The following is a 24,579-nucleotide window of genomic DNA, read 5'->3' as shown; positions in this document are numbered from 1 at the left end:
GAAAGGTCGTTGAATCTCATAGTAAGTTGGAACTTTGAAATGAGAGAATAAAATTCATAAAATATATATGATCCTATGGGATGAATAAATATAAAAAGTCCATAACAAAAAATTTCGAGAATGCAAATTGTTAAAGCGATGGATGAGATGTAAGACAAGCAACACAGATGAATGTATTCTCACCTGCCCACCATGAGTGGAAGAGTAGCATGTAACAATATGCATGCCAGTTCAGATCATAAGAATAACTAACATTTGAAAATATTGATTTTCATGGCTGATTAAGTGCCTAGTGACTAGTTTTAATATTCAGTTTACAAAGTGAACCAGCTGAGATGTGCAAGATAAGCGAAGTTGAATCCATATAAAAAAAACAGAGCTGGTATGATTATATAGAAAGCATTAGATATAATATATATTGGGAAATATAGCGTACTAGCTATGTGTAAATTGTTATAGTGAAATCACATACAATTATATTTACATATGATTATATATACTATTTCATATTTTACTAGTTAAAAGTTTCAGCGGCAGGAACACGTTGGTCGTTCGTGATTTATGGTGCCATCTATGACTATACTCCCTTGTAAACAAACACCTCTTCGGAAGTGGTATTAATGTGGCAGATTTGAGAATTTGACATTTGGCAATTGGCATAATATTGATACAGAATCTCGGGTCATTGTATAGAAGACAAAATGATTCATAGTCTCTTCATAGTTAACTCCTCCGGGTAAGTTGATGTGTTTTGGTATTGAAAAAACGGAATGTCCTGCAAAGGAACGCTAGAAATATGGTAGATTTCTGGGGAGTATTACTATTAGGTACCGGTAATAAAAATCGAATGGATCATGGTAGATTCGTCCTATAGTATTTCCATTCCAGGGATTTCGTCCTTTAGTTCCATATATTCCGCTTTCGGTATTTTCGTTCTTAATTTCAATAAATGATTGATTACTTGGCCTCGGTCGGATTGTCACTGTGTATACGTAACACATTATAAATCTATTTTACTGCCATTGTATAGACAAGAAGAAAACAAATTTATGAATAGTATTGAATAAGTGCAAGGATGGAAAGGGAAGTAAAATGCAGAGCAAAAAACTGGGGCGGTCACATCAACCCCATGCCATATCATCAGAAGATAGTGGTTTTTTAATTAAATTTTAGATTATATCTTGTTATATAATTGAAAATGTTGTCCAATAAAAGTGAAATGTGAGGTTTTGTACTTATGTAACATTTATTTTATTTTTTTCTACTTCGAAATATATCCCGTAACGTCCCCATGTCAAAAGGTCCTAGGGCTGGAACAGAGTAATATTTCAATCAAGCTTTTAGTTTATCTGTGTTTTCATGTTTAACATTACTGAGTAATTGAAAATAAAACATGAAGTTTTATATGCACCGTTATATAGCTTTTTTTTCTTTTCTTTTTTTTCCAAAATGAATCTTCTATAGCATTTCCAGGTTGGAACAGGGTATTTTAATCATGTTTTACATATTGATACTAAAGTATGATAACCCTTGATAAGCAAAAATCAAACAGTTGAAATACCTTATTGTTCCAACTTGGGGATTTTTTTTTTTTTTATACGTTTAACCTCCTCAGTATGAGACAAATGCTTGTGCATAGCATCAGCTGTCATATGTATGATTCATCACACCACTTGCATTATAAAATATAAAGTCACTGCTGTATTACTTGCTCTCTTTTACTCTGAGTAGTAATAAAGAGAGAAAATGTGATCAAACCAATTCACAGAATCCAGAGGTAACTCATGTACTACCAAAAAAAAAATAAATAAATAAATAAAATAAAAACTATACCGGTATATAATCAAAACACCAACGCCAGCATCCTCCTGTACCCACTCGCTCCTCATGATGCCTATATAGACATCATTGTACCGAAGCGGTTAACATGGGTTTGTTATAAGAATTATTTGTACTGAATTGAAAAAATAATAAAAATCTTATGAATATGAAATTTTATATTTTATTTTTACTCAACAACATTGTTGATTAGACATAAAAATGTAAACTAAAAATTTGATTAAAATCCTGGCACTGCTCTCTTCCAACCTCGGGACATTATGACGGTACAGTGAGTCCTCCTTATACGGTAATTCTTTATCTGGCAAAAGCACAGTAACAGGATTTGGTAATTACTACCCTCGATTCTATTTACAGTAAGAAAAATTCACAGATACGGTATCTGCTAGATATTTTGAAGAGGAAAGAGCAGGGAGAAGGTACGTCGGCTATATCCTATTATTACATGTTGTAATGGGTTCGGTATGCGGTAAGGTTTTCAGGAACGCATATGTACCGTATAATGAGGACTTACTGTATTGATACAGGTGGTATGATATGGGGACAGTGTGACTGATCACCTACTTTAGTAATACATATGTAATATACCGAATTATGACTAATTTTCATGAATATTTCTCATTTTTCACTTGTGTGAAAATGAGTGATTTGTGGTAGAAATAAGTATCAGATGTGGATAAATCACATTATAACATAATTGATTTTTCTGATTTTCTTTGTTGGGAAGGGTGTGGTGGACCTCTGCAAAAACTTTACCAGATTATGTAAGGTTAGAATATATTAGAATACATTAGGTTGTGTTACATTAGATTACACCAGATTATATTACATTAGTTTACTATAAGATGAGATAATCAGGTTGTTCATGTATGGACTGAAGGTTGTATGAATATACAACATCTGACCCAGAATCTTTTGGTTCTTTTCAAAGATAGGGTGTGGCCATTTAATTTTCTTGTCAGATATTTGTTTGATTCACGGTTATCTGGAGGGAGTAATATTACTGATGATTTCTAAGGGGAGGGGAGGCCTCAATTTCTTCAAGTTCAGTTCATACTACAGTTATCAGTCGGTAAATACTATGACACTTTTAGACAAGTTGCAGTATTGACTTCTGTCAGTATATATATTAAATTAGAGTGAAGGGATGTAAATGAGTATTCGTCACTTCTTACAGGACAACCACATTCAGGTATCAATTTTTGTTCTCTGATCAGAGAATTGAATTTTTAGTCTTAGATATATGTATATATATATATGTATTCCAAAGTTTTCTTTTGTATTTTCAACTTGCAGAGATGTATTTATGGAAAAACATTGGAAGAGTGTCATACCTCGTTCCATTTGTGACTACTTCTTCGATGCTCAGCGCAAAGTTTCATCCAACGAAGACATTCCACCTGTTATCACAACACCCCACCACTATCTCATCAGTGTCCTGAGAAGCAACATGTTCTTCATTGCTGTTTGTATGACAGAAGGTAATATTTAAGATGTGGTTTAATAATGTCACAAACTCCCCCCCTGTCGGAGGGCTATGATGGTGCCCCTCACATAGGACTTTGTACAGCTGCCATTTTATTTTACAAAACTCAGATAGTTTTGGATGATCTCCTTTTTAGGTGTATTTCCATGAAAGTTTATGACTGCATATTATGATAGAAGATGGCTTTGATTAGAATAGTCCATGCATTCATATTGATTGGAAATAGATATGTGTAGCTACCTTCAAAGGTACTGTGTATGTAACACCCTGTATATATGGTGTACACAGAATACATAATCAAAGTGAGGCATGGATAATTTAAAATACTTATATGGATTGATGGAAACCTGAGGAGGATTTATAAAAATCAGAAAAAAGAGACAATGAAATAATGGGATTGATGACACTAGAAATGGAAAGAATTGGTGGAGGGGGAGAAACTAAGGAAGTAAATTGAAATAAAGAAGGTGGAAGTGTACTTAGAATTGATAGAGTTACAGTAGATTCTCCATATTCAAACTTAATTAATTTTACAAAGTGTTTTAAATGTGGAATTGTTTGAATATTGGTAAATTTCACCAATAAGAATTAATGTAAATTTATTAATCTGTTCAGAGACCCATAAATATTTGTCTATGAGAACACCAGATCAGACCAGATTGGGGAGGAAATCACTAAATTGGAGTTTAGAAATTACCAGATCAGAGGTTGTGTTGTTACCCCCACATGCATACAAGTATGATACAAAATCAGGGGATGACAACTTATAATTTCAGAATAGACTTTTGTAGTGCCTATTTAGAAAGGAAAAATGATAGGATGGGATGCAAAAAACACAAAGGAATTAGTCTATTGAACATCATTTGAAAGCTACACAAAAAGTGATGGTAAAAATGATAAGGGAAACAACAGGGAAGATTTTAAAGGGAAGTGTATGTGTTGACTAGGTTTTCATATTGAATTGAATTGGTGGGAAATTTGTAGTGGGAGGGAAGAAATTGTATGGACCGCTTATGCATCAGGAGGAAATTTAGATTAAACATTAGAAATAAAGAAAGGAACAAGGAGAAACACTGGGGACAAGCAGGAAGAAATTGAAAAGGAAGAGTATGTGTGGACTAGGTATTCACATTGAAGTAAATTGCATGGAAATAATAGATGGAAGAAATTGTTTGGACTATCTGTGATAAATAAGGGAACACCTTGGAAAATCTCTAAATTAAGTGGGGTGAAGGGAAAGTTCCAAAGAGCAGTGAAAGCACATATAAAGTGGGTAAGGTCTGCATAGAACTACGTACAGAAGAGATAAGTTGTGCCACAATGGAGGTAGGTTTGAAACGAAGATGTTTTATGTTGCCTTTGTAGTTGGCTTTACATAAATGGAATCATTAGATAAATTTACTCGTACATATAGCTACATAAGCAGTTAGTAGTGGAGATATGAAAAAGAAGTTAGATAGTTGGAGACTTAATCACATACGTTTGATAAAACTTCTGGTTATGTTTGTAATGGGATACAAGAAGTTCTCTAATTCATTCTTCATGTCCAACAGTTCCACCGCTATTTGTTATCGAGTTCTTGCACCGAGTTGTGGATACCTTTGAGGACTACTTCAGTGATTGCAGTGAATCCATCATCAAAGAACATTATGTTGTTGTTTATGAGGTGAGTTTACCTTTCTTTGTGTTACTTGGAACTAAAGATATAAATGATTTGATATATATTATGTATTGTGAGTTCATTTTTCTTTTTTGTGAAAGGAGTGTTTATTTTTTGTTCATAAATGGAATGAATATTTTTATCTGTAGTTTTCATTTGTTATTAAAGATGAACAGGATGGTCCTTGACTTTTGAGCTAATTGAAAGCAAGAGTTCTACTTGTTAACTAGATTCTTGTTAAGCAAAGTGAAGAACTTATAAGAAAAAGTGGGCTAGGAACCTAGTCTTCTGGACAAAAAATATGTATATAGATAATTGGATTAAAAAATCTTGATCACTTTAAGATGAAAGACTGTGTGCAGTATTGTTGCACGGTATTATCTAATTATTCATAAATTTGTTTATTTATTTGGCTACCTTCCTATTTTATAAGGAGGAAGATGCTTTGGTGTATATATATATATATATATATATATATATATGTATATATATATATATATATATATTAGATAGGTTGAATTATCCTTTTTTTGGGGGGGGGGGGAGTGGAGTATGTGGGGATGAAATGGGTGGGAGTGGATTTATGCCTTTGAGTTTGGCTACCTTCCTTGTAAGGGGGAAAAATCCCTTGGTACATATATATATTATTATTCTTTTTCCAATCCAGCATTTTTCTTTAATCATCTACACATAAGCTGGTTGAATCATGGTTGCTAGATTAAACATTTCTGGCTATAGTAAAAGTAAATTCAAGATGTATGTGCACAAGAGAACATTCAATCAGTAATTACTTCTTTATTATTAATTCTTTTGCTCAGCTACTGGATGAAATGTTGGACAATGGCTTCCCACTTGCTACGGAGAGTAATGTCTTGAAGGAGCTCATTAAACCTCCAAACATTCTTCGCACAATTGCCAACACTGTTACCGGCAAATCTAAGTAAGTAGTCGTGGAATTGGATAACTTGTATTATCTGTTCTTCATTATCTAGTTTATTTACAAACCCACCCATTTTCATGATGAAGTTCTAACTTCTGTCTTCCCCAATACCTCACATATCTTGTGATTTTATTTTATTTATTTATCTATTTTTATTTATTGATATAATTTTTTTAGGTGCTAAGATGGGAGGGAGGGTGGAGGGGTGTGGAGTGTTTTCGGGGCTGGAATGGGTGGGAATGATTTTATGCCTTTTCCTTTTTGGCTACCTCCCTCGTAAAGGGGGAAAAAGCCTTGGTATATGTATGTATAATTTTTTTTTAAGAATTACATTTATTATGTAGGCTCAGTTACCTTTAAAATGTTTTGTATTTGTGGTAAGTAGTTCTTCACTACAGATCTTTACATACATGATACCACACACCAGGTAAAATCCTTCTGGAAGATTTAGAAGATGAACTCATGGTATCAATAGTATATTTGTATTTTGTCATTGATAATCAGCGCAGAATAATGATACCTTCAAGTCGTGATCCTGCAAGATGGATGTTAGAGAATTACCTCTCCATTGCTTATTTTCAAAATCATTAAGGGACCAGTGATGGGTTACCTGAATGTGGTGGTACTGTAGGATGGACATCTAAGCTACCTGTTTTCAAAACTCATCAATCTTCTCATCTCCATCTGCAGATCTGATGGGCTGACAATCAGTTTTCAGATTGGGCTCAAGATCTCTCTGTATGAGTGTCAACTGTATTTCTTACACGTTTTCATATATGGGGAACTGACAAAGTTCTGTCAACTGCTCCACTCCCCTCACCGCTTTCAGCTGGTGGTATAGAAAGAGCTTCACACTTATACAACACAGGCAGTAATAAAAAGTTTCTTCTTAGAGAGATCTGGAGGAGGTTCCAAGGACCATTGCTAGCTACTGTGGTTCTGCAAGTTTTTCACCAAGTAAAACCTCAAGCAGCAATTGATTGCTGGATTCCCCACCAAACTCCTACCTAGGGGCAGACTTGGATATTAGAAACGGCCTGGGCATTTTTCACTCGAACCCAACCAGATAAAGCTTATCCCAACCGACCCACCGGGCATTGTCCAAATGCCCTAATGGCCAGTCCGTCCCTGCTCTTACCCCACTTTATATCTACTCTCCAATTTACCTCCTTCACCTGGCATTTTGCTTCTCTCCTCTTTCTGTGCCTTTTATACACTTTCCTAGTTCTACTTTGCAACCCATCTTCATAAGCTTGCTCTCATCTCCATAATTTATGAATGGCAAGCTGAAACACAGAAAAGGAGTGTTCAAGTTGAAAGTTAAAGGGTTATTATGTGAAGAAGCAAGAATGAAGCTTAAATAATGAATTAAAGCTTTCAGTCTGTATTCAGTAGAGAAGAGGAGATGGAGGGAGAAAAGAGTGAAGAAAAGCTATTATGTGAAGAAGCAAGAATGAAGCTTAAATAATGAATTAAAGCTTTCAGTCTGTATTCAGTAGAGAAGAGGAGATGGAGGGAGAAAAGAGTGAAGAAAACAAAACTGTTATAAACAATATTCTATCTATATATCAAAGAGCTTTTTCCCCCTTATAGGGCAGGTAGCCATAAACAGCGTAACAGTGGAAATAAGTATCTATATAGAAAGAGCATTTTCCCCCTTGTATGGGAGGTAGCCAAGTCAGAGGCATGTACCTACTCCCACCCATTCCACTAGGAATGAGTGAAGCGTTAAAATTGGAAATAAGAAAAGCCTGAAGCCCAAATGGGATCTCAAATTGGAGTTTGAAAAATTGTGGAGAACAATTAGCGATATAGTACATAAGCTGACAGCATGCTTGCTGGAAGAAGGAAAGGTGACATTGGACTGGAAATCTGCAAATGTGGTACCAGTATTCAAAGGAGAACACATGGAGGATACCACTAAAGTATAGACCAATGTCCTTGACCGGTATCAGTCAATCAGTCCATTGCCCCAAGTTTTTCTTGCAGGAGACCCGCAGCTTCAAGATAACTGGCATTGTCCGTCAGATGGACCCAATGGTCACTCAAGGAAGAAATATTGTCTTCCCACTGAAAACACCATTTGAAAATGAAACCTTTATTGATTGTACAACATTTCATTCATTAGAGCTCACGGAATATTACCTTTTTCTTATTTGAGTATATTCTTTCCTTCCTTTCTTGTTTATCCATAGACTACCTCTCAGTGTTACCTGATAATTTTCAAGCTATCCTAGTATATATATATGAAGGGAGCTCTTAATGACTTTATTGAATTTTATTAAATGTATTTTCACTTGTATTGATATTAGAATATTAACAGTTTATTTTTTTACATATTTTCCCCAGGTCATTCTAAAAGATAACTATTTTAGCATTATCTGGAAACTATTCTAGACCTTTTAATGTCAATGAATGTGTGTATATATATGTTTAGGTTGAAATATGTTTTAAATACTGTAGGTACAAGATAAGAATGACCTTTAAAAAACATGCATTGTATTTTATGAACAATAGTGAATGTTTGTTTATGTGTTAAGTAATTTTTGCAAGAGCATTTATGGTTAGGTAATGTATGTGGTAGTGTTTTTTTTATCTATTTTTTTTTATTTAGAATAGCGTGCATACAAAATCAGACACATCATTTATGAGTTATACATATTTAGAATAGTGTGCATACAAAATCAGACACATCGTTCATGAGTTATTCATATTTAGAATAGTGTGCATACAAAATCAGACACATCGTTCATGAGTTATACATAAGTTTAATGCTTGAATTTTTGCATGTCCCCGCAGAGAGTATAGGTAAGTGTTGGGCCTTTTGGGTTTATATCTGCTTGTACTTTTCTAGCAGTTCAACCTCTATTCGGCTGTAGTTTGAAAAGTAGCATGCAGTGAATTTCAATTGAGCCATGTAGATTAAACCCCACACAGAAAGGGGAAGGGATAGTTTACTTCACAGATATATGTTTATGTGTTTGGTAGTTAGCTTGCACAGAAGGAAACATTGCATAGATATTATGTAACAGTATGACAGATTTGGAGGACGGAAGGTCGGTGCCTTCAGGTAGTGATCAAGAGAGACAGTAACATCAGAGAGAATCGTAAACCCCAAGCCCATCTTTAAAACCCATCAACACCTTTACTTCCGTCTAGAGGTGCAACCTTGAGGGGCTGACACTCACTCTCTGCATTAGGCCCAAGATTTCTCTATATCAATATTGACTGCATTTTGTCCACCTTTCCATGCATAGAAAGCCGACAAGTGGCAAATACTACCCTCCTAGTACTATAAGCAAGTAACATAGAAACAGTCCTACACCAATGGAGATGGATATAAAGGCCCAAGGATTATTGCCAGCAATTGTGAGGCAGTGGATTTCTAGTCACTAAGGAATCTTTATTGAAATTCAATTCAAATTCAGAAAAGGAAAGTCGTGTGTAACCAAACTGTTAAGTTTTTATTTACATACATGTAAATAAAAACTTCACATTGACGAGTTAAACACCATATGAGGACGGAGCCTTTATTTGTACGATGTTTCGCTTATTACAGCTTTTTCAAGTACTTGAAAAAGCTATAATAAGCGAAATGTCGTATAAATAAAGGCTCTGTCCTCATATGGTGTTTAACTCGTCAATCTTGTCGGCAACTGCCACTTTCATGAAAAAATAAAAACTTAACAGTTTGGTTAAGAGCATTTAATGTGCTCCATGAAAGAGAAAGGTGAATAGGCCATATATACCAGGACCTGGAAAAGGTTTTCAATAAGGTCACAGAAGAATATGTAAGTTGAAAGATATCCATCTCTATAGCAAGGACTTCGTTCTCCTTATAAAGGAGTTAGCTCAGTCAAAGGGACATACCCACTCGCACCATTTCCACTCCCATCCACCTCCCTTGTTATTCTTTTTATCTTAGCTCCTTGTGGATGAAGGATCAACCTATCTCCTGCCACCGCCTGGGTCAGAAGCAATGCAGGAAGACACAGTACTTACAAAGCCACCCTCCCTCCTCGTCCCTTCATGTGGAAAAATAGAGAAGATGGGGGAGAAATCCCTTTGGGCTGCATCAAAATATCATCTATATACAACCAATCTCCATTCAGCCCTATCCACTGCCTTCTCCCTACCCTGCTCAACAGACATTCCCCTCTTGCTCAGATCCCCTTTCACCTCATCCATTCATCTTGTACTAAATTATCCCCCCAAGTTCACTCCATCCACCTCTACCTTCTACACTCCTTCTGCTAATCTTTCTTCACTCATTTTTTCCATGTGCATATACATGTAAAAGAAAAAATGTAGTAGAAATTATTGTACAGAAATACAGAAAGAAGAAATATGGCTAATAACAGAATGAGGGAGATAATTGCATATACATATAAAAGAAAAAATGTAGTAGAAATTATTGTACAGAAATACAGAAAGAAGAAATATGGCTATTAACAGAATGAGGGAGATAATTGCAAGATTTATAATGGTTAAATGGAATTGATTGTTGAAAGAGTCCATACATGATGAGGTATTGTGAAAACTAAACATGCAAATACAAATCTAAAAATTGGTTATAACTTGGTGTCTCATGTCTAATCATGGATAATAATACTTGTAGTAATTATTGGCCCAAATTTCAGTGACTGAAAAATATATAACCCAACAACAGCTGGCAACAATCCTTAGGGCCTCTCATGCATATCTTTGGGAAAAATATTTAGACTGATATCTGTTGCATTAGCGTAGGACAGATTGTTTCAGGCTTGTAGTAGTGGGAGTCGCCAGTTGCCAGCAGTCCCTATGTGAAAAGGTAGAGGAAATGTAGAGTTGATAGATATCTTAGGTCTTGTTGTGAGAATGTCTTTTCCTCAAGATGCAGGTGAGGACGTTAGGTTGCGTTTACACCAAGCGAAGTGAATTGATTCAATTCACGAAGAATCAACATGATTCATGAATCGTGTTGATTCAATGTAACCATTCACATCAAGCGAATTGAGTCAGTTGAAATAATGCCAATTTGCCTGGTGTAATAAAAGGTTACACTAAAATTAGTGTGGCAAATCAACACAATTTTTTTTTTTTTACCGATGTTGGGTCACCTCTCCATCTAGTCAAGGCTATTGGGAATTACATACAACAGCTCGCAGCGAGTCCCAGGAATTGAACTCTGAACCACCTGTTCATGAGTTTGTCATGTTTTCTGCTGGGCTACCTTGCAGTCTTTCCTATACTGCCCCTAAAACTTCACTTCTCCATATTATCCTCAGCACCCTATGGTGGGGGACAAGGATACTGCCCCTGTGTTTCTATGCCTATGCATGTTAAGGGAAGTAAATGAAACAATGAGTGGTCTAGGGAACTTTTCATATCTATCTCCCACATAAAGTAAGGACAAAAAGTAGGCTGTGACTCGGCATTCCATCTTATAAAGTGGATGAACCTCTTTGCATGTATGAGATAGTCCATGAAAACACTGAAGCATTATGAAAAGTTTATTGGTTACAATATATATATATATATATATATATATATATATATATATTGTAACCAATAAACTTTTCATAATATATTATTATATATTTATTTATTTATTTATTTTTTTTTTTTTTTTGCAAAACAAAGGAATTCAAGACAAATTGGCAAAGAAAAGTTTTCTCGTATTTGTGATGATTCATTTGAAATTCAAATAATTCTGACAGTCATCCCCAGATTTGAACCGAGGCTCGTGAGATCATGAAGCCGTTGCTCTACCAACTTAGCTATCCGATGTCTATTCAACTGTCTGAATTATTTGATTGGCTACACTATCACTAGTGATTCTATTCAGTTATTTGAAATTGTTATGTAATCCTTTAGAAAATGTGAAATGGGCTATACTCTCTATTAGAATATATTTACATGCTTTTGCTTTACATGGTTGATGAACTTAATGACTACTTACCCATGGGACCAGTAACAGGTACTTGCATGAGGTGGTCCTGCAAAATGGACAGCAAAGCTGCCCATTTTCCAGAGCCAGACTGGCCATTAGGGCATTTGGGCAATGTCTGGTGGACTGGTTCCTTTTATGCCCAAGTGGGCCGTTACAAGGGCCAGCTCTGCTTGGGAAAAAGGTTAATTTATCTATTTTTCAACAGTTTTATTATTATAAATATCTAAAATAGTCATAGGCCTCAAAATACCCCTAAAGTTGCCTAACTCGCTTTGCTCGCCACTCACACTGGGGCTGCTCTGAGTGAAAAATGACCGTGCTGCTTTAACATTCCAGTCTACCCCTGCCATTTTCAAAACTTGTCAAACTCATTACCTCAGTCAGGAGGTGCAGCTTGGAAGGACTGGCATTCAGTCTCCATACTTGGCCCAAGATTTCTCAATATCAACTTCAATTGTATTTCTTACACTTTTTCTCACATAGAGAGCTGACAACCAACAACTGTTCTTCTCTCCCTGTCACTTTGAGTTAGTGACATAGAAACACCCCCACACTGATGCAACATAAACAACAGTTCAATATTTCTTCTTCGAGAAATCTATGAGAGGGACCATTGCCAGCCACTGTGGGGCTGCAGTTTTCCACTTAGTGAAATTTTAGTTAACAATTGATTGATTGAATGATTAACTACTTACCTGTACATCCATATGATAGCCTATTTATTCTATGCTTAGTCTTCTTTGTTTCTATGGTAAGCACATAGTTGTTTTGATGAGCTGCATCATCATCATCATCATGGAAATAGGGGACAGACATGAGTTGTATAAATGTAAACTCTTAACTTGAATTGCCAGATGATTGCCATATGATAAGCATTTTCTTTTTATGTATGTACATGGTAGACTCATTGTTTGAATGTTAATACATTTGCTACAGTGATGTTCTCTACATATTTTATTCTAATTAACACCACACAATTCATTTCATCTTAAGGTATGCTACCATACTGGAGGGATTAGAATTATCTTTTGTTATCCCCTTCTCTGATATTTAGCTTACTATACAAATTTGATTTTAGCTTATGCCAGACAGTCTTGCTCAGTTTAGGGGCATCATTGTAGTAAAGTTATATTAGTTATGCATGATACATGTTTTCAGATATGTTTAGATGAATAAATTATCCTTATATCTTAAATGAGATGCATATTAATGATGGTCAGTTTATCCAGGTAATTAATCTATTCTGCTTGGTTTGATGAGTTCTGCTTATTCATATATATATCACACAAAAATGAGAGACTCAATTGTTATAATTTCAGATCAGGTACTTAATTCTTGAGGCAAGGAAGCAAGAGAGGAGAGCATGTCATTGCATTATGTCTGAGACATTTATTAAAATAAAATTCCCCATTTGGGTTTTGTGTAATAATCAAAATGAATGTAATTTTATTTTAACTTTAGCATGAGCGCAACTCTGCCTACGGGTCAGCTCAGCAATGTTCCTTGGAGAAGATCAGGTGTCAAATACACAAACAATGAGGCTTATTTCGATGTCACGGAGGAAGTGGACGCCATTATTGACAAGGCAGGAGCAACAGTAGCTGCGGAAATTCAAGGCTACGTAAGTACAGTTCATGTGATAAGTTGAGTCGAGTGTCATTGACTTATTTGTTCTGTTGTCTTTATGGGCAGTGTTGCACCATTGCCAAAAACCAATTTAGGTTTATGGTGGTGGTAGGTGTGGGTCCATTAGCAGGGTAGGCGGTTCATATGGGGTGTGGTTTTCCCAAACTTTGGTAATGTTAGTATGTTATGTTTGATATGTTACAAAAACACATTCACAGTACAGAATCATGAAAGGCATGGAAGTCCTTGATAGAGAGGACTTACTAAATTGGGACAAGAGAAACACAAGAGGACATGAAAAAAATTAAAAAGGATAGCTATAGAAAAGATCTGAAAAAAAAAGTTTTCCACACAGAGTGGTGGATATCTGGAACAGACTGGACAAAACAATAGTGTGTGCAAAAACCATACACAAATTTAAGAGCAAACCAGACACAGCGAGAAAGAAAGGCAGGACACCACAAGCATAGCTCCCCTTCCCGTAAGATATAACTAGGTAAATACAAAACAAATACTCCAAGATCAGCCACCAAATATCCTATTCCATCAGACCACACGAGACATGTGTCCAACAAAGAAATCACACTCAAAAGAAGCAAAAAATGCACTAGCATGAATATATTTAGATCACTATCCAGCACAAAAATAAAATTGACACAAGTCTGGCCACTGAAATAAACTGCCCCAGATGCAACCATCATACAGAAGACACTAAATACACCAAACACCACATGAGGGGAGAGGGAGGGGGGGTTGCCAATTAAGTGAAGTGGCTACCTTCCTTGTAAGGGGGAAAAACCCTTGATATATGTATTATTATTATTATTACTGTACTCCATTTCTTTAAAAAAAAAACCCTGATATTTAATACTATTATATTTCAGATTGATTGTTGTGTCAAATTGACTGGAATGCCGGACTTGACCCTAACCTTCATCAATCCAAGACTCTTTGATGATATATCATTCCATCCATGCGTTCGACTAAAGAGATGGGAGGTGAGGATAAGTTTTTTCACTGATTCTGCAGAATATTTTTAATTTGTTTTTATTTCATAGATTGAAATGGTTCAGTCTATATAAGAATTACATTATTACTTGAAAACTTAAGTGGACTTTGATTTAGTGTAGGAATGTGGTAGATTTTATGAGAAGGATGCATGTCAGGTACCTAGAAATGGTGGTCCTGCAGGATGAGTATCAGAGAGAACCATCTTCTTTTTTCTTTGTTTTCTTCCTTTTTGTCTTTCTTTTTTCTTCGTTTTCTTTTTTACTTTTTTTTCTTTTCTTTCTTTCCCTCTTTCATTTGTTTGTGCTTGTGTGACATAATAAGATCGGTGAGTAGGGTTTAGTGGTGTTGCATATAATTGTGTACCTATAATTCTTATGTACTATTCCACAGAGGAGAATTTTGGTTTCTATATGCATATTCCTCCATTAGGGTGGTTTGTCACATCCTGTTATTATTCTCAATGTTTTCTTTTGTGTATTTTGTAGAATTTCTATGCCTTTCAATTGTTGGGAACCATGGTGTGGAAGTATAGTTACTATGGTTCTTAAGAACAAAGATACCTAACAATCAGTACAAAATAAAGCATTGAGAATGATGATAGGGCGCACCAAACTACCCCAGTAGAAAACCGGCACACTGGAACCAAAATCTTTCCCATAGAACATCACACAATAATGATCCTTTAACCCACTCACCTATTACATCACATAAGCACAATCAACAGAACATAACAACAAAATACATCAGCAGCATACAACTCGGACATCTACAACAACTTTACACGCTTAATCACAAAACAAACGCTCCAAGACCTGCCATCATACATCCTATACAATCACACCCCTCTAGATGCGAGCCCAACAGAAAAATCCTTCTCAAGAGAAGCAAAATCGAAACTAGCAAGAATGCGTTTAGAACACTATCCAGCACTAAAACAATACCAACACCAGCTTGCCCACAGAAACAAACTGACCCAGATGTAGTTATCACACAGAAGACACCAAATACTTTATCTTACATGGCCCCACTTAGTCCTACATTTACAATAACATTATTTCTTCCCTGATTGATTTATGAATCAATTTGGTTGCAGATTACCTGGAAGATGTGGGTCTTCTGTAAGAGAGATATAGGGCAATGGATTGATTGACTGATAGATTTTGATTCGTGATGATATGACTTTTTGTGTCTTATTATTATTCATTTATTTATTCATTTATCCTCCTTGAAATTTCATAATTGTATAACTAATATTGGTAAAATTTTACTTTCAGTCCGAGAAGGTTCTGTCCTTCGTTCCACCCGATGGCAACTTCCGTCTACTCTCTTATCACATCGGCTCACAATCTGTGGTGGCCATTCCCGTATATGTGCGGCACAACATTTCCTTCAGAGATGTAGGTGGTGGACGTTTGGACATCACAGTTGGGCCAAAACAGACCATGGGGAGAACAGTAAGTTTTTTTCTTCCTTCCTTCCTTCCTTCCTTCCTTCCTTCCTTCCTTCCTTCCTTATTGATAGGAAAGCTTTGGTTGTGACAGTGGGAGGTGATGGAAAGGTAGCTGTGGTAAGAGAGAAAGTTGATGTGGTGGGGAGGGGGCTATTGCATGAGGGGTAGATGCAGATGACATTGAGGGAGGTAGAAGCTAGAAAACCACCTGGATTGGATGGTGATACATGATGGGGTGTTGGATCTGTGATGTCAGAGTGGCTGGTGAGATAATTCTGTGTGGATATTGGGAGGAGGTGAGAGGAGACTCCCACTGATTTGGGAAGGTGTGTGTGTGTGGGGTTCCATTATGCAGGATGGGGGAGGAGGAGTTTAACAGTCATGATTGTGGTGATTAATAGGGATCACTGGGCATCACTGGTCAAGTGTAAGGGCATGTGTTGATTGAGGAGTTTGGTAGTGAGCAGGGGAAGTGTTTGAGGGGAACAATGCAGGTTTGGGGGAGAATGAGAGTTCTTCGGTGAATTGGGCATAATTCTTGACCTCTTCAATACGAGTCAAATACTTGCACACACTTTAGGCTGCCTGATGTACAGTGGTGCATCACATTATGCGCATTATAGAATATAAAGTTACAGCTGTTATACCCATTCTCTTTCATCCAGAATGTTTATAACCACAGAAAAAGTGATCAAGCCTGTTCACAAAATATGGAGATCACTCAGCTACAGCTACAATTACATACATACATATACCAAGGCCTCTTCCCCCTTTCAAGGGAGGCAGCCAAAAAGAAAAAGGCATAAAATCATTCCCACCCATTCCATCCCTAAATACACTCCCCTCCACCCTCTACCCTCCCTCCTATCTTAGCACCTCCTGGATGATGGGTCATCCCTGCACCTTGTCCACTGCCCTGGGTCAGAGGCAGTGTCACAAGTCACAGCACATCCACAGCAAGGCCGCTTCATTAAATCGGCGACCCCCCTCTCCGTCCCCCCATGCATAAAAGGAGAAGACGGGGAGAAATCCCTTCGGGCTAGCTACAATTACAAAATATAATTAGGATGCCAATACTGGCATCCTTGCTTACATACTCACCCCACATGACACCTATGTAGATGTTATTGTATTCTAGGGGTTTAAGGAGAAAGGCTAGAGGGAGTGGATACTTTTAGATATTTAGAGTCACATGTAGCAGTCAGTGGAGGAGTGAGAGGGGAGGTAAACTGTAGAGTGAGGGAATGAAAATGATGCAAGAAATAGGTGTATGAGGATGGATGGGAAGAGAAGACTACATGAAGGTGTGATTATGCCTGAAGGGATTTCTCCCCGTCTTCTCCTTTTCTGCATGAGGGAACAGAGAGGGGGGTTGCCAAATTAATGAAGTGGCCTTGCTGTGGATGTGCTGTGTCTTGCGACACTGCTTCTGACCCAGGGCAGTGGACAAGATGCAGGGATGACCCGTCATCCAGGAGGTGCCAAGATAAGAGGGAGGGAAATGGGTGGAGGGAAGTAGAGTATGTATAGGATGTAATGGATGAGAGTGGTTTCTATGCCTTTTTCTTTTGGCTGCCTCCCATGTAAGGGGGAAAAAAGCCTTTGGTATATGTATGTATGTATTATTACTCAGTAAAAGAGAACAAGTAATACAGCAGTGACTATATAATGCAAGTTGTGTGATGAATCTACATATGGCAACTGATGCTGTAAGAATTTGACTTGGACTGAAGTTGTTAATGTTTTACTTCTTCCTCAGCACATTTCTATATTCAGTACTTTTGGTTCATAACAGGTGGAAGGAGTTACCCTGGAAGTACCCATGCCCAAATGCGTGCTCAACTGCAACCTGACTGTGACTCAGGGAAAATACTCCTTTGACCCGGTAGCTAAAGTCCTTATGTGGGATATCGGTCGCATTGACCCAACTCGTCTTCCAAACATCAGAGGCCATGTGAGTGGATTTAATGGTTTATATCAGTTATTGTATTACCTAGGAATACCAAGTGGCCACAGTAAATTTTATTCACCCAAATATAGGGATTTCTTGATTTATGTGTGTTTAGAATATGTGATTTTGGAGTAACATGAGGTAAGAACCTAATTGTTTTTTCATATTACACAGATTATTTAGAATAATATGGTGTAAAAAATCAAGTAAGCAATAGAAAAACTTAACTGTTAACTTTATGCGATTTTTACATTATGTCCCTTCAGGAATATATTCCTTGCATAAATTGGAAAATCCCTGTATAATCAAACCACTCAATTCAGGGACTTCCCCCCAGTTGATTCAAATTATCTGGCTTCAAGTGTTGTAAAATCTAAGAAGGGGCTATTGGATATTAACGGGTTAATAGATGTTGAATAAGAATTTATTTACAAATTCATTATGGTTCTATGTGTGCTATACAAGGAGAGGATCAAGGATCTTGATTCAATTTTAAAGTCACAAAACTCACCCTATCAGAAGGCTAGGATAGTGCCCCTTACAGAGGACTTTGTAGCATGAAATTCAATGAACCTTGACCCTGGTCCAACTCAAAGTATCTTGATCTGAGTAAAATCACTTGAGAACAGCAAGCAAAATAAGTGCAATGTGATCCACACCATTTGTAGGTTATTAGATATTCTAGAAAATGTTTTAAACATTGAAAAATTTTTTTTTTTTAACTTTTTAGTTCTAGAAAATGTTTTAGACTTCGATTTTTTTTTCTTCTTTTTAGGTCAGTATCCAGAGTGGATCACCAGGACCTGAAAGTAATCCAGCAATTAATGTAAGTATTAATAAGTCCCATTCAGTTATATTGTATAATAGATGTTGGAGGTCAGTTGCATAATGTGAATTTTGACATGTATTTGATGAGGAGTTTACTGGTAAGGAACGCTAGACATTTTTTATGTTTTGCAGGTACATTTCACTATTACCCAACTGGCCGTGTCTGGGCTCAAAGTCAACCGCTTAGACCTGTACGGCGAAAAATACAAACCATTCAAGGGAGTCAAGTACATCACAAAGGCAGGACGTTTCCAAGTTCGCACATAACTCGTGTGTATCATATAGCCATAGAAATTGTAGATACATTATAGATTTACCAACAGTCAAGTTTAACTAATTGCTGCTTTTTCCCAGTTATGCAGACTTGAAGAATTACTATTTCATTCTATTAGCAGTCACGAAAAAGAATATCTTTTCTTGCGTAATACCTACTATTTATATTTTGTATACATGGATAGATGGTCACAAGTCTGTCAGGAGTGTGTTTATGTATTTGTTACATTGAAGTGCAATTGTAGGATAAAATCCACCTGGTTCCTTTTGTTTCTTAAAGATGGGGCTAATGACAGGTATCTGCTTGTGGTAGTCCCGCAAGACAGATGTCAAAATCATCTCCCTGTTACCCATCTTCAAAACTGCTCAACATCTCCCACCTTCATCGAGAGCAGTGAATACCAGACAAGCCCCACCTCCCCCCACCCCCTCCAGGAGGCGTGAGGAGGATACAAAGGGGTCATGAAGTCATCTGCTCAAAAATCGTTGTTTAATAAGAATAATGAAATCATTCCAAGAACAACTATCTGCTGTTACGTACATGCAAAATATAATTCTAGCAGTTGCCCCAACACATTTTCCATATAATATATAATTATATATAAGTTGTAATTTCATATAAATGCAAAAAGGTGTGGGGGGGACATGTGGATTTGCTGAAAGCAAAAAAGGGCACATCAAGATAGTTTGGGAACCGCAGATCTAGTGATGCAGTCTCAGGTGGCCGGTACTTGGTCTTTGAACACTGGACCCAAGAAGATATCTTTCTGTCTGTCTGTCAAGTTGATTATATTTCCTTATCCTTTTCACCTGTCATCTTGTGTATACTCGCCTCATACTATTAGAATAAAGCCAACAGAGCATTAGGTTTCATTGCTAGGACGGTTACAAATAGAAGTGCAGAGGTAATTATCAAACTCTAGCTTTAGTTAGACCCATCCTTGCCTATGTGGTACAGTTTTGGTCTCCGTCTTATAGAATGGACATCAATTTACTGGAATCAGTACAGAGAAGAATGACCAAAATGATACATGGGCTCAGAAATTTACCTTATGAAGAGAGGCTTACACTCTCTGGAAAGACGCAGAGTGCGGGGTGATCTAATAGAGGTGTTCAAGTGGATCAAAGGCTTTAACAAGGGTGACACAAACAAGGTCATCATATTAAGACAACAGGCAGGACTCACAGTAATGGATTTAAACTGGACAAATTTAGATTTAAGAAGGAAATAGGCAAGAATTGGTTTACTAATAGGGTGGTCAATGAATGGAACAGACTTAGTAACTATGTAGTGAGCGCTGAAACTATCAGTTGTTTTAAGAAACCGTTAGACAACTTTATGGATGGGGATGACAGGTGGTAATGGACATGGAACTCCCTAGTGTAGGCCTTATGGTCTCTTGCAGTCTCTTTCATTCTTATGTTCTTAAGTTGATGACATAGAAACAGGCCTACACTGATACAACGGACAGCAGTCCAGTGTTCCTTCTCAGAAAGATCTGGAAGGCTTGAGAACTGTTACCAGCCATTATGGGTCTTCAGGTTTCCAGTCGATGAAATTCAAGGCAACAAAAGTGATTATTATTATTATCATCATCATTATTAGTATTGTTAATGTTCTCATTATTATTATTATTTTTATTATTATCATTATTTTTGTTATTATTATTATTTTTATTATCATTATCATTATTATTATTTATTTTTATTAGTGCCATCATCATATCATTAACAATTTCATCATGGAGATTATATCATGATATTTGTATTATACATACATAAATATACTAAGGGCCTTTTCCCCCATACAGGGGAGGTAGCCAACATCAAAAGGCATAAATCCACTCCTACCCATTTCATCCCCACATACTCCACTCCAATTCACCAACCCCCCCTCCCTCTTTTCTTAGCACCTCCTGGATGATGCATCACCCCTGCATCTTGCCCACTGCTCTGGGTCAGAAGCAATGTAACAAGACACAGCAAGGCTGCTTCATTTAATTGGTGAACCCCCCCCCCCCCCACCTCTGTCCCCTCATGTAGGTCATATGATCATGATAATGATAATTTTCTCCCACTGTTATGTCGAGGAAGCGGGAGAAGGATAATGTATCATGTTCCATGTGTATTGTAGAAGACAACTATATGGGATAGAGTAAGGGAATAGCCATCTCCATTCTATATTTTTTCCTATGAAAAGTCGAATCATAAGAAGGTTTAGGAGGACTAACCAAAACTGTCTTAGTTGGACTAGTAATTGTGCATGGGTGTGTCGTGGTATTACATTTGTAAGAAGAAAGTTAGATGTCTTAGCATTGTGCAAAACTAAACCAAAATGGAAAGTCGAGTTGAAATTTGAAAATGTGGTGAGTAGGATGTGAGGAATGGCAAGATAGGTAAGAGCATGCTGAAGTGGAGAAACAGTTATAGAGGAAGAATGGGTATGGATTTACCTAGTTGTATTTTACGGTAAGGGGAGCTATGCTTGTGGTGACTCATCTTTGTATCTCGCAAGATCAAGTTTGTTCTTAAATTCTTGTATTGTGTTTGCACACACTATTTTTTCATCCAATTTGTTCCATATATCTATCACTCTGTGTGGGAAGCTGCCTTTTTTTTCAAGTCTCTTCTGTGTCAAGGAGGAAGTGCTAAAGTGTACAAAGTCAATGTATGGGATGAGGAAGATAGGAAGGAACAGAAGAAGAGACAGCATATGTTGGGATGAACAAGTGAGGGTAGTGGTGGTAGAAAAGTTGTGAGTATGTGAAGAATAGTTCCAAAGAAGAAAAGGGGAACCGCACAAGAGATCACTAGGATTCTGGTTAGTTATCCTCTCATACCCTCTCTGTCTTGATATTTTATAAAAAAAAAAAAAAAAAAAGTACAGAGTGCGGAATCCCTAGTCCCCACACGCCATTGCATATCATTGCCTTTTATGATACATGTGGGAACATGATGTCCCCATTCTTCTTTCCCCCTCACACCACCACAGAAGGAGTTATTTTTATCATCATTATTATTATTATAATTATTATTGTAATTGTAAATGGCCACCCCCTTATGAAGGGGAAAAGATCTTTCAGTATATGCTTTATTATAAAGGATCTGAGTTAGAAATAAGTTTATAACTGCATTTCCTCCTTAGAACGAGAATGTGGTCATGGGTTTTCAGCAAAAGAAACCCGTCATCAGATGATGACTGCTAAAATAAATATTAAGACAGAAAAATAACATATGTATGGTTATATCCAATCTGGTTTGCATGCTGTAATAATTGAGAGAATGGTCAATGACCAAACTGATTTATGTTGAAGAAAGTTACCATGATATTTTTTATTACCAAGGTATAGACTAATATATGATTTCAGAACTTTGCCTGGTGTTACTTTGTAAGTTTTGAACACTCCAATTTAATTTCTAAAAATGGGACCATACATAATTTACAGTTGGTGGTATGCTTAGATGTAATGACTATTAAGTGATATGTTTGAGTTTCATGAAATTAACCTCCCTCCCACAGAGCAAATGTTTATGAATTTGAATTGCTTGTTTGTTATTCAAGTATAAGTGTTACAGTTGTTATAAGATAATGTGTGAAACAGTATTTAAGTAGCCTTGTACTAGCTTGACAAAAAATGTACTGTAGAGTATATCTATTTTTTCCCATGCCATTTGGATAATGATGTTTATTGTTGAATATTTGAATAAAAAATAACTGGTAGTGATGTTATTGTATTTATATACCAATACCCTTGTATGAAGGTGAGTCAAAGCATGCCTTGGTTCTTCACAGGAAAATATACAGGAAGGGGGAACCCTCAGTTTCCTCACTTTGTCCCCATTTAGTCACCTCGGTGCATTCTGCTTTAGTTTAGCCGCGTTTAGTGCTCCCAAATTATTAAAGCAATATAGGTGCCAGTATAGTATGTGGCTTACCTTTTGGATGTGGCCTACAATTTTTTTCTTGGGTATAGTATGTGGCCTACCAGACTTTAATTTCAGCATGAACCTGTCTCTTAAGCTTTAATAATGTGGGAGTGCTAACTGGAGTCAAACTAAAGTGGAATGCACCTAGGAATGCACCCAACTCTGCATTTTATGACATGCATGGAATGAAAAGTGTAATGATAATGGGGTATTTGGGGATGGATGCATAGAGAAGGCTGTTTGTAGACAGAATCTTGGAATTTAAGGGAGGCAGAAAAGAAAAGTTTAAATGTGTTTGAGAAGTATAGTGGGTGTTATGAAGGAGAGAGTAAGAAACAAGGTCAAGAATGAGATGGATGAATGGGGTGAAGGGGCTTTTTGAGTAAGAGGGGAATGTGTTGAGTAGGTAAGAGATAGATGTGAATGGAAAATGGTTGTGAATGTAATATAATGCAGCCCAAAGGGATTTCTCTTCATCTCTATTTTTTTCATGAGGGAATGAGGAGAAAAGGTCGGCGTGTAAATAAAGTGACTGGCCCTACTGTGGATGTACTGTGTCTTGCTCCATTGCTTCTGACCTGGACAGTGTGCAGGAGACAGGGATGACCCCTCATCCAAGAGGAGCTAAGATAAAAGGGAAATGTGTGACGAGTGAGATGGATGAGGTTGGGTGCATGCCTTGGCTGGCTACTGCCCTTATAAGAGGGAAGAAGCCTATTGGTATATAGACTTAGATGAACTACCATATTTCCTTCAGTGTAAGGCGCATTGGTGTATAAGACTGTTATAAACATGTATAATTAATGAGTCATGATGCATGCATACTGCCAATTATAAATATTGATTGTGGTTTTACTGAAGGACGGTCAGATGTCCTGCTTTAAACAGGACAGTCCTGTTTTTGAACACACTGTACTCTGTCCTACGTCACTTCAAGCAGGACATTAATTTGTCCTTTTTGGAGCTTAAGAATTATATGAACTACCAAATGCATACAAAAATAGTGAAAACTCAAGGCCACAATAACCTTTGATGTATTTTTATTATGATTTTATGTAGTTACCGTTAGGAACACTAAGTACACATACACATTGAAGTCTGAGACTCCGACATCAGAGACTCAGAATCAGACTCAGAAGTGTCAAACCATATATAAAAGATTTCTGACAAACGGGGAAACTCTAGAGGATGATAAGTAATTAGGTGAAATGCAAAAGATAGACTGCTATTATGGATGTTTATGTTCATTAGACTACTTCCTTTAGTTGATGAGGAGAGTTAATTTGGTTAGCATACAGTCTTGTTCCATCAGGAGTTAAATTGAATATTCATTTCATTTCTTTATTTATATTGTATGAATGCATGTATCATGTATGTAACATAGTGTATTTGAAAAATAACCTTCATTACATTATAAAAATATTTGAAAAATGAACACCTAAGTATATTTTTATATTATACAACTTTTTATTTTTCAATTCCTCATTACATACATACACACATATACCAAGGCTTTTTCCCCCTTACAAGGGGGGTAGCCAAAAAGAAAAAGGCATAAAATCATTCCCACCCATTCCATCCCTGCAACACTCCACACCCCTCCACCCTCCCTCTTATCTTAGCACCTCCTGAATGACGGGTCATCCCTGCACCTTG

At 36.8% G+C, this 24,579-nt stretch overlaps 1 protein-coding gene across 1 annotated transcript; it reads left to right on the top strand.

The window, feature by feature from the left end:
* The first annotated feature begins 545 nt into the window (after positions 1-545).
* On the top strand, positions 546-23,981 carry cm (AP-3 complex subunit carmine). The gene is made up of 10 exons (XM_076174443.1): positions 546-736; positions 3,136-3,320; positions 4,879-4,991; positions 5,804-5,925; positions 13,319-13,478; positions 14,368-14,481; positions 15,769-15,948; positions 17,740-17,898; positions 18,671-18,721; positions 18,856-23,981. The coding sequence occupies exons 1-10, from the start codon at positions 702-704 to the stop codon at positions 18,988-18,990; spliced, it is 1,254 nt and encodes a 417-aa protein (XP_076030558.1). The 5' UTR covers positions 546-701; the 3' UTR covers positions 18,991-23,981.
* Positions 23,982-24,579: the final 598 nt, after the last annotated feature.

Source organism: Oratosquilla oratoria, chromosome 36, assembly GCF_046742065.1.
Source record: "Oratosquilla oratoria isolate Oo_2021 chromosome 36, ASM4674206v1, whole genome shotgun sequence".
Lineage (NCBI taxonomy): Eukaryota > Metazoa > Arthropoda > Malacostraca > Stomatopoda > Squillidae > Oratosquilla > Oratosquilla oratoria.
The sequence above is the reverse complement of the archived record's forward strand: the minus strand, read 5'-3'. Positions and strand labels throughout refer to the sequence as shown.

Excerpts from the sequence above, each read along its gene's own strand:
- cm (XM_076174443.1), top strand. The coding sequence starts at position 702 with ATGATTCATAGTCTCTTCATAGTTAACTCCTCCGG. Across the intron at positions 737-3,135 it reads TTCATAGTTAACTCCTCCGG|AGATGTATTTATGGAAAAAC; the intron begins GTAAGTTGATGT and ends TTCAACTTGCAG. Across the intron at positions 18,722-18,855 it reads AAAGTAATCCAGCAATTAAT|GTACATTTCACTATTACCCA; the intron begins GTAAGTATTAAT and ends TATGTTTTGCAG.